At 47.5% G+C, this 10,731-nt stretch overlaps 2 protein-coding genes and 1 pseudogene across 2 annotated transcripts in view; 2 read left to right on the plus strand and 1 right to left on the minus strand.

Annotated features, from left to right (window-relative positions):
• Positions 1 to 1,898, minus strand: part of TICRR (TOPBP1 interacting checkpoint and replication regulator) — a 50,102-nt gene extending 48,204 nt beyond the window's left edge. Inside the window, exon 1 of the mRNA XM_017517476.2 lies at positions 1,182 to 1,898. Coding sequence (XP_017372965.1) covers positions 1,182 to 1,835 — 654 coding nt within the window. The 5' untranslated portion in view covers positions 1,836 to 1,898. The remainder of the gene's footprint in view (positions 1 to 1,181) is intronic.
• RHCG (Rh family C glycoprotein) overlaps positions 1,834 to 10,731 on the plus strand; it is a 78,310-nt gene continuing 69,412 nt past the window's right edge. Inside the window, exon 1 of the mRNA XM_037735159.1 lies at positions 1,834 to 2,011. Coding sequence (XP_037591087.1) covers positions 1,834 to 2,011 — 178 coding nt within the window. The remainder of the gene's footprint in view (positions 2,012 to 10,731) is intronic.
• Positions 10,597 to 10,697, plus strand: LOC119469648 (annotated as a pseudogene).

The following is a 10,731-nucleotide window of genomic DNA, read 5'->3' on the forward strand; positions in this document are numbered from 1 at the left end:
AAAAAAAAAAAAAAAAAAAAAAAAAAAAAAAAAAAAGCCTTCCCTAACTACACCCTATATACAATAACCACCTCCTTCTATTCCCATCCTCTCACCCCACTTTATTTTCTCCAGAGCATGATTTGAAATTGTCACTTGCTTATTTGTCTAATCTGTTAATTCTGTTTAATATCACCTTCCCATAGAAAGTAAACTCTGCTTTGGCTACCATGTCCCCAGCAGCTCAGTGTGGTGAGCACTCAGTGTTCCTGGCTTCTCAATGAATATGTGTGCAGCAATGAAGTGCAATGAGAAAGGTGAAGGCAAAAATAGACATTTATCCTAGCACTCTACAGGAACAGGGGGCCTCACTGCCTCAGCAAAAACCCAAATCAGCCATTGAAGAATTTAGGTTTGTAAGAATTTATTCATTTAGTCAGCAAATACTGACTGAACACCTACAATTGTTTAATACACATCTAAGTGGCTGAGCGCTGTGGCTCCCGCCTGTAATCCCAGCACTTGGGGAGGTCCAGTCGGGCGGATTACCTGAAGCCAGGAGTTCGAGACAGCCTGGGCAGCATGAAACCCTGTCTCTACTAAAACTACTAAAAAATTTGCCAAGTGTGGGGGCATGGACCTGTAGTCTCAGCTATTTGGGAGGCTGAGGCACAAGAATCATTTGAACCCGGGAAGCGGAGGTTGCAGTGAGCGGAGATCGTGCCGCTGCATTCCAGCCTGGGCGACATGGAGATTGTCTTAAAATATATATATATACATATATATTTTAAATAATGATATTGTGTGTTCAGATTTTCAAAGTGCCTTCATACACAATATATATATATAGCGTGTCATGTGTATATGTTCATACACATAACACAAAACAAGCAGTCCAGACCTGCTGATTTTATAGATTGGCCTTTAATATGCTAGAGTATTATGTCTGTGTAGGAAAATCAGGTCTGGGAAGGCAGGTGGGGCCCATATTGTGAGAAGCCTTAAGCAGTAGGTAGTGAGGAACTACCCATTTTGTGGTGAAAACCGTCCCTTATTTATCTGTGACCACAGGACTTCCCTTCCAAAGGGATGCCGGGCCATGTTAGTCTCATCTTGCGTCTGTGGCTGTTCTGAGGACGCTGCCGAGTTCTGACTAGCAAGGAAAGCGCCATGCACGCTGCCTGAGAAGATTATGCCCTTACCTTAGAGCACTCGATGGTATCCACCCAGTAGAAGGTGATTTTTCGGGCAAGCATGACTTCCTGGACTCTCCTAGGCAGCAGCTTCTCCATCACCTGCTTAGGGGCGGGCGGCGGGCTCTGGGCCTGGGCCTCGGACCCCGACACGAACTGCAGCAGCTCCCTCTGCGAGTGCGGACAGGGAGCCAGGAGGAAGACGGCGTTCGCCAAGCCCCCGAGCGTGGCCTCGGCCTCCCTGGCCTCGCTATCCGCGTCCAGCAGCCTTCTCCCGCTACTCCGCAGGATCGGCTTGGCGGGGGACGTGATCTCGGGCCGGTCCCACTGGTAGTCCAGCAGCGTCTCCATCAGGGCGCCGTGCGTGTGGGTGGCCCTGGGCGCCGGGCCAGGCAGGTGGGCGCGATCCTCGAGTCGGGCCTCCAGCTCCTCCTCGAAGTCCTCCCACGAGCGGGCGCCCAGCTCGCGGAAGTCGGACACGCGGGACGGCCGGCTCCGCGCGCCCTGCGAGTCAAAGAACTTGAAGGCCCAGTGGACCCTGGCCAGGCCGAACCTGCAGCTCAGGTAGGTGAGGAGGCGCAGGGCGGCCCGCCGGACCCGGCTGTGACAAGCGGCGCCTCCCGCGGTGTCCAGCAGCAGCATGACTTTGTGACAGGACGCCATGTCCGCCGTGCCGCCGCCCCGGGGCCCCGGTTCCTCAGTCCCTTGCTTCAGAGAACCGGCGCCATTCACTGCTTTCCTTCGGGACGCTGGTCAAATGGCTCCCGCGCTCTCCAGGAGCTGCTGCTATTGGCGGAAACTAGTTTCCAAAGTTAGCTCCTATTGGCTGCCTGCCTTACGTAAGTTATGCGACCAACTTCCATTTTTGGTGGTGATTGGCGGGGCGGTGGCGAACACTTGAGTCTGATTGGTAAAGTCAGTGACGGTGGGCGTGTTTCTGCGCTCCGAGCGAAGCTTGACATTCATTGGCCTGGGCCTTCGTTTTAAATTTTAAAGAGGTGGCGCCTCGGGGGCGTGGCAAGAAGGTTCCCGATTGGAAGGAGGCCCGCGTTTGCGGTCAGTAGTGATTGGGGACTGCGGGGCCACGTTTCCCAAGACTGGGGAAAACAGTGCGGGGAGGGAATTGAGTAGGGTTTAATCAAGCTGGTTGAAGTCCCTGTGGACCGTCTATGAAGTAAAATCCGACGGCTACGGCTTTAATTTTCTGTAATTAAAAAAAAAAAATTCTTAAAAATAAAAGGTTCACTGTTTTTGTCCCAGTAACTTCTAGGAATTTATCCCAATGTTGCTGGAATTACAGGGGTGAGCCACCGCCCCGGCCCGAAAAGAATTGTAAAGGGAAAGTGAAGCATATGATAAGGGACTACAATTAGAGAGCTAGATAAAAGACATCTGTACATCTTAGAGTTTACTTAACTTGAGAAAAATTGGAAACGGTCTGGGAATGGTTAAATAAGGTATGGTACCACTGGTAGTCCAGCAGCGTCTCCATCAGGGCGCCGTGTGTGTGGGTGCATCGTGCAGCTTCTTAAAATAGTGTTTTATTATGTAATGTTAAGTTTAAAAAGTGGACGACAAACAGCACCTGCAGCGAATTCCCCACATATTCTATCTATATATAGTTAGAAATTACATGTAGATTTGCATTATAGCTAGAAATTATAGATTACATAGAATTATATATAAACATATTAGAGATAGAAGTTATATATAAATAAAAATGCATTTATATGCATAGTTTTAAACTTAATAAATATTGTGTACCAGAAGTTGTCTGTGATTGTCTCTCCCTGTGATTTTTTTTTGAAACTTTTTTACACTTCCTCTCACTGGCCAACAGTGATCAGGCTGATTTCAGAGATGTGAGATGTGCCTCTAGGATCAATGGAATATGGTATTTGGAAAGAAGAAGGGGACCAAGAATGAAGTTGGGTTACCTGAAATGTGTGTTTAGGGAGATTGATTCAATCCTCCACACCATTGAATTCTGCTTTCCACCTGGAAACAGAACAACTTCCTTTATATGCCTTGGCTTCACCAATCAAAGTCCTCAACAATTACTGCCTCATGCACGACCATTTTCTCTCTCTTTTTTTTTTTTTTTTTTTTTTTTTTTTTTTTTTTTTTTTTTTTTTTTTTTTTTTTTTTTTTTTTTTTTTTTTTTTTTTTTTTTTTTTTGAGACGATGTCTTGCTCTGTCACCCAGGTGGACTGCAGTGGTGCGATCTCAGCTCACTACAACCTCCATCTCCCAGGTTCAAGCAGTTCTCCTGCCTCAGCCTCCCAAGTAGCTGGGATTACAGGCACGCACCACCATACCTGGCTAATTGTTTTGCATTTTTAGTAGAGACGGGATTTCACCATGTTGGCCAGGCTGGTTTCGAACTCCTGACCTCTAGTGATCTGCCCGCCTCTGCCCCCCAAAGTACTGGGATTACAGAAGTGAGCCACCGTGCCCAGCTCCATTACCTCTTTTGTATGAGTTTTCCAGGACTGCCTGCCATAACAAAGGATTGAACCCCAAAATTGCCTCACAGTTCTGAAGCCTGGATGTCCAATATCAAAGTGTTGGCATGCACTGGTTCCCTCCAGCCCCCATGGCTCAAAGGGAGAATACTTCCTTGACTCTTCTAGCTTCTAATGTTTGCTTGGAATTCTTGGTGTTCTTCCCGTGTCTCTTCCTGCCGTCTTCCCTCTGCACATGTCTGCCTCTGATCCAAACTTCCCTTTATAAGGACACCAGTCATGTTGGATTAGGGCCCACCCTAATGACTTCATTTTAACCTCTTTACTTCTGCAAGACCCTATGTTCAAATCAGATCACATTCTGCAGGATTCTGGGGGATAGGACCTCAGCATATCTTTTCGGGAGGACCCAGTTTAGCTCGTAACACCTTTCATCCTTTTGCCAGTCATTTCGCTCATCCTTACTACATATCAGGCACCATTCCCGCCCTGATGGAATTTACAGTCTAATAGGGAGGGGATCAGACGTTAGATAGATAATACAGATGGACATAATACCATAATCTTCTAAAAGACTTTTCTTTTCGAAAAGAGTTTTTTTTTTTTTTAGATGGAATTTTGCTCTTGTTGCCCAGGCTGGAGTGCAATGGCATGATCTTGGCTCACTGCAGCCTCCGTCTCCCAGGTTCAAACAATTCTCCTGCCTCAGGCTCCCGAGTAGCTAGGATTACGGTGCCCACTACCACGCTTGGCTAATTTTTTGTACTTTTGGTACAGACGGCATTTCCCCATGTTGGCTGGGCTGGTCTCAACTCCTGACCTCAGGTGATCCACCCACCTTGGCCTCCCAAGGTGCTGGAAGTACGGGGGTGAGCCACCGCCCAGCCCAAAAAGAATTTTAAAGGGAAAGTGAAGCATTTGATAAGGGACTACAATGGGTGAGCTGGTTAAGAGTGGTTCCCACTGTTCACAGTACCTCCAACCACTGTAACCGCATCCTGCTCGGCAAGTCTACCTGCTACTGTGAATACCTACTGTGAATAGTCCCCCCTGCTGCCCCCCTTGATGATTGTATGGAAATACCCTTAGCAACCAACAATCCTGGGAACCTCCTGCCCCCGGTTACCAGCTTCCTCATCTAACTTGCCTGTTCTACTTCTGTAAAATTCAGCTTCAGCTAGGTTCCCCCTCCCCTACCTAAATCAAGATATAAAGGGAAATCAAGCCCTTTCCTCAGGGCCCAGAGGATTTTGAGCGTTAGTCATCTCTTGGTCACTGGCTAATAAAGCACTCTAAATTTGGAACTCAGAGAGTGGCGTGTTCCTTCTGACTTGCTAGGTTACAACACAGTAAAGTCAGGAGAATTTGGTAAATGTAAATCCAGTGAAAAGTGGGTTTCAAGAATGAGGGAGTGGAATACTATGCAGCCATAAAAAGCATAAAATCATGTCCTTGATAGCAACATGGATGCAGCTAAAGGTCATTATCTTGAGCCAATTAATGCAGGAACAGAAAACCAAACACCGCAGGCTCTCGCTTATAAGTGGAGAGATAAACATTGGATACTCATGGACATAAAGATGGCAACACCAGACAATGAGGACTACTAAAGGGGGAAGAAATGAGGGGACCCAGGGCTGAAAACTATTGGGTGCTATGCTTACTGTCTGGGTGATGGGGTCAATTGTACCCCAAACCTCAGCATCACACAATATACCCTGGTAACCAACCTGCACATATACCCTGTGAATATAAAATAAAAGATGAAATTATAAATAATAGAGAAAAAAATGAAACTGGGAAAAAAAGAATGAGAGGGGTCGTTTACATTTTTTAAAGTTATCTTTTAGAGATGCTCAAATATTTTACAGACAAAATGATATAATGTCTAGGATTTGCTGCCAAATAATAGAGAGTGTTTATTGCACATGTCCAGTCCCTGTTCCCACTGGGTGAGATTGGTATGGGTTGGCTGATAACATGGGTTCATTGTTTTTCTTTTTAACTTTTGAATTTTAATTATAGACCAAGATTCTCTCTTTTCTTTTTTTTTTTTTTTTGGTTATGGATATCTATGGTCCAGCACCATTGGTTGAAAAGATTATTCTTCCTTCCTTCCATGAATTGCTTTGTACTTTTATTTAAAAATCAGGCCAGGTGCGGTGGTTCACGCCTGTAATCCCAGCACTTTGGAAGGCTGAGGCTGGTGGATCACCTGAGGTCAGGAGTTCAAGACCAGCTTGGCTAACATGGTTAAACCCTGTATCTACTTTAAAAAAAAAATATATATATATATATATATATATATATATATATATATATATATATATATATATATACTAGCTGGGCATGGTGACGGTCATCTGCAATCTCAGCTACTTGGGAGGCAGAGTCAGGAGAATCACTTGAACCCAGGAGGCGGAGGTTGCAATGAGCTGAGATCGCATGCCATTGCACTCTAGCCTGGGCAACAAGAGCAAAACTCTATCTCAAATAAATAAGTACATAAATAAATAAAAAAAAGAAAATAAATTAGCTGGTTGTGGTGGCACATGCCTGTAGTCCCAGCTCCTGGGGAGGCTGAGGCAGGAGAATTGCTTGAGTCTGGAAAGTTGAGGCTGCAGTGAGCCATGATTACGCCACCGCACTCCAGCCCGGGCAACAAATGAGACCCTACCGCAGAGAAAGAAAAGAAAAAAGAAAACTCAGAGAACTCACTGCTGTGTTTTTTCCCCAGCCAGATTCCTTTCCCCTCAGCCTTTCAGAGTCTTCTTACGTTTATAATATATGATATTCAAGAGTCTTTAGCTTTACATAGTGGGAAGAATAGGAATAAATGTGTCTACTCCATTTTGTGTGGAACCAGAAGTTGTGGGAATCATTGTTTTTATTAAAACTTCTCTCCTGTGGGCAAAAAAAGATTGAGTTATATTCAAACAATCTCTTTAAGAGTTTGCCTCATTTTCTAAACTGCGAATTCTTAGAAGGGAAGAACTGTGTTTTATTTGTCTTTGTATTCCTAGTTCTTAACAGAGTAGGGACTCAATAAATTTTTTTTTAGTTGAATTGTAGTATGTTACTAAGTCTCTTACCCAAAGGAAGTTAGGAATTTGTGCGGATACAGACAGGTTACCACTAGAGGGCAGCAGCAACAACCCTTTACAAAGGGCTCTCAAGCCCACATCCCAGTCGAATTAAACTTGTCCCAAGAACTGCCTCTCCTTAGTTTTCATCAGCAAAGCAGAAGCCTGGGAACTGATGGTAGCTTAGCCTCCCAGGGAGACAAAGGACCCTGGGTGGCTGACAGGCTGCACCTGGAACAGAGGGGCCCAGTTCTTTTGGAGAAAGATGCTTCTCCCTCTTCCCTGTAAAGGGAAGAGAATTCACATATTTCCAGCATCTGGTGGGACAGTCGCGATGCTGGGTTCTCCCCATAGTGGTTCTGCAAGGCAGGCATTACTTCCTCCCTCGTTCACATGAGGAACGGAGGCTTAGAGGACCGCTCACAGCCGGTAACAGGGAGTGCTGAAGGTCTGACCCGGGCCTGACTGATCCTAGGCTGTTTCCACTAGTCCACACTGCTTCCCCCAGAGGAGGCAGGGTGAGCCTCCTCCCTGGTAGACTAGACAGGAGAAGAGGGCTTCCTGGGCAATGGAGGGCCCAGCATCGTGGCGGTAGAGAGCCAGGCTAGTGGACTTGGGCAGGGGAAGCTGCGCCCGCACCCTCCCTGCCCCACGCCCTGCAGCCTCTGAGCCCTGAGCATGTCCCCATCTTTCTTTAACGCGGCGATGATCTACTCTGTGTATAGAGTTGTGTGATCTGGGGCCAGTGCAAAGTGAAAACGCAGGGCACCTTGTTTAAAAGTTAAGAATTTCAAGATGGCAACATCAGAGCAGGAAGCAACGTGTGCAAGCCTGTATCATGTATCACATGCCTATGAAGCCAGCCCTGCCTGGAGCAGCAATAGAAATAGTGACATGATAACTAACAGTGCCCATCTTTTAGGCACATACTCTGTGCTAGACTCTGTCACTTTAAATATTTTATTTCTTTTAACCTTTCTAGGGCTGTTTTTCCCCCTGTGTGTTTTTATCCCTACAAGGAGGAGGTTGGACTAGACCAGTGGCTTTTAACTCTAGTTACACATTAGAAGTACCTAGGGACATTTAAAAAATACCCAAAGCTGGCCCCATCCCCAGAAATTCTAATTGAACTGGATTCGAGCGGGGTCTGGGCATGTGAGTCGATGGCTCCCTTATTCTAAGACTCTAGTTCTATTTGAGGGTGATGATGACAAAAATGTCCTTCTCCTTTGAAAATGCAGCTGAGGGATCTGGATCACTCTTGCTGCAGCTGGGCAGGGAGTCTTGAGGTCTCGGGTCTGTGAAGTTTTGCTGGCAGTCACACAAAGAATATGTATCTTTGGTGGGTCTAGCTAAGGGGTGGGTCTCCTGGGAACATTGGTTTTCCTCTACAGTGTCCATTCTACCCAGGGTCTCAGGATTCTAGTGGTACCTGGTGGTCTCTGGCGGAAGCCATCCATTTGTGGCAGTATTATTTCTGGGCACAAAGAGACAGGAGTGGCTTTCCTTCTGCTTCTAGGCTTTTCCAGCTTGCCTAGCTTCCTTTGTAAAGCCAGAGCAACTGACTGCGGGGTAGGGGCCAGAGCTGTGGAGGGTGGAATGGGGTACAGAAGTGATCAGAGAGGTGCCCTGTCATCTCTCGGCACCACTCAAGCCCCACCCCCTCCTACCCCAGCCATACTGCCTGGCCAACAGTGTCTAAGGGTCAGTGTGATCCCAGGCCTCTGTGGGACTGGCCCGCCTTTTTCTAGCCCAGGGAGCTCAGCCGTGGCTGCAGCCAGTGAGGTGTGGTCCAGGCCTGTCTTATCAGGACTGTACGGAGCCCAGAAACCCCTCCCCTCAGGTCCTGTGGGAAGGATCTGGAACACTGGGTCCATTCCCTGATCTGGGAACCCAAGAACAAAGACCAGGTCCCAGGGAGGCCGCCCAGTCTCCTCATGGAAGCCCATCAGGAGATGGGGCTAACACAGACTCAGGGCTGAAACTCTACAAAATCAGACACCTCTGAATCCTAGTTATGCTGCGAAGAACCAGAGTGTGCCAGCCAGGGTGGGAGCAGGCCACACCCTGATGGCCATTGGCCTCTGGCTCCACCCAGTGGGGGTAGGCTCTCTTTTGAGGAAGGCACTCCAATTCCCCTCACCATGAACACAATACTCAGAGGGACTTGTAGAGGCTCAGGGGAGCTGTGAAGTCCCAGCTCATTCCCAGGAGGAATGAGATGGAATGGAGACCTCGGTGTCAGTGCTGGGCAGTGAACAGGATGGCAACCTTCCTAATGGAGACGTGGCCACAGCAGAGGGGAGGGCTGCAGCTGAGGCCCCACCCCCCAGGGAAGTCACACCATCCCCTTCAGCACTGCGGACCTGCCGTTTTACAACCCTGAGCTGGGCTAAACCAGTGAGACCTGGACCAGCTAATGGGAGCTCGAGCCAAGATTTCTATCACACTGTGAATTCCAGTGGTCTGGGAGTAAAGGGCTAGAGGATCCATTTTGAATTCATTCTTCAACAGTGTGGGGTCAAATGAAAAGTGTTTTGTGAGCTGAAGCTGTGATATGGGGTGGATGGTGGCGAGGATCACACATTGCGAGGATTCTTAATGCCACTGGACCGTACACTTACAAGTTGTTGAAATGGTGAATTTTATGTTGTATGTATTTTACGAGAATTTTTAAAAAGATGAAACTGGTTAACTTGAAAAGCATGTCAGGCCAGTGGCATGTGAGGCTGAGGAGAGATTTCTTTTTTTTTTTTTTTTTTGAGATGGCGTTTCACTCTTGTTGCCTAAGCTGGAGTGCAGTGGTGCAATCTCAGCTCACCGCAACCTCTGCCTCCCGGGTTCAAGTGATTCTCATGCCTCAGCCTCCTGAGTAGCTGAGATTAGAGGTGCCTGCCACCACCCCCAGCTAATTTTCATATTTTTGGTAGAGATGGGTTTCACCATGTTGGCCAGGCTGGTCTTCAACTCCTGACCTCGGGTGATCTGCCTACCTCGGCCTCCCAAAGTGCTAGGATTACAGGCATAAGCCACCTGCTTGGCAGTTGAAGAGAGGTTTCTACATGTCCCTGGAGCATCTGAAAGCTGTGACTCAGCAGCTGCTGGGGGACACATTGTCTTGCCTCTTCCTCAAGGCTCCAGACAACCAGCCTGTGGGGTTAGCAACGGATTCTGAAGAGCCGGATAGATGTCCATCTCTTCTCACCCTCTCTGGCTGTCCCTAGGTCCGTGAGACAGGATTATCCCTCTCCTTCTCAGCAACACTTGGGGATGACCGTGAGGCCTGAGCCAATAAGCCGGGCCCTGGTGGAGGAGGCGTTTTGGCCATCTGCTTCAGAATTGATGAACTATTCTACAGAATCACAGCCAGCGTGTGTGGCGTTTGCAGTGGAGAATGTGGCATCCACCAGGAAATGACCCGGCAGAGAGCATGTTCTCTGGGCAGAGGCTCCATAGTAGCCCCTGTGGGGGTCCTTGGCAGTGTTCTGGGGGCACAAAACGCCCGAGGAGAGAAGGGACTTACCACCTGGAGGGTGTTTTTTTTTTTCTTTTTTTCTGAGACAGCCTCACTCTGTTGCTCAGGCTGGAGTGCAATGGCACAATCTCGGCTTACTGTAACCTCTGCCTCTTGGGTTCAAGCGAGTCTCATGCCTTGGCCTCCCAAGTCGCTGGGATTACAGGTGTGCATCACCAAAAAAATGCTAATTTTGCATTTTTAGTAGAGACAGGGTTTCACCATGTTGGTCAGGCTAGTCTCAAACTCCTAACCTCAGGTGACCCACCTGCCTCGGCCTCCCAAAGTGCTGGGATTACCAGCATCAGCCGCTGTGCCCGGCCAGTGTATCATATTATGTTTTAATTAAAACACATATAATGTCACTTTGGTAGTATGTATATTAAAACTAGAGTGATACAGAAGATTAACCTGGTCCTTCTACAAGGGTGACATGCATATTTATGAAATAGTCCCTATTTTTTTTTTTTTTTTGGGACGGAGTTTCGCTCTGGTTA

This window comes from Cebus imitator, unplaced genomic scaffold (genome assembly GCF_001604975.1).
Source record: "Cebus imitator isolate Cc_AM_T3 unplaced genomic scaffold, Cebus_imitator-1.0 Scaffold19, whole genome shotgun sequence".
Taxonomy (NCBI): Eukaryota; Metazoa; Chordata; class Mammalia; order Primates; family Cebidae; genus Cebus; species Cebus imitator.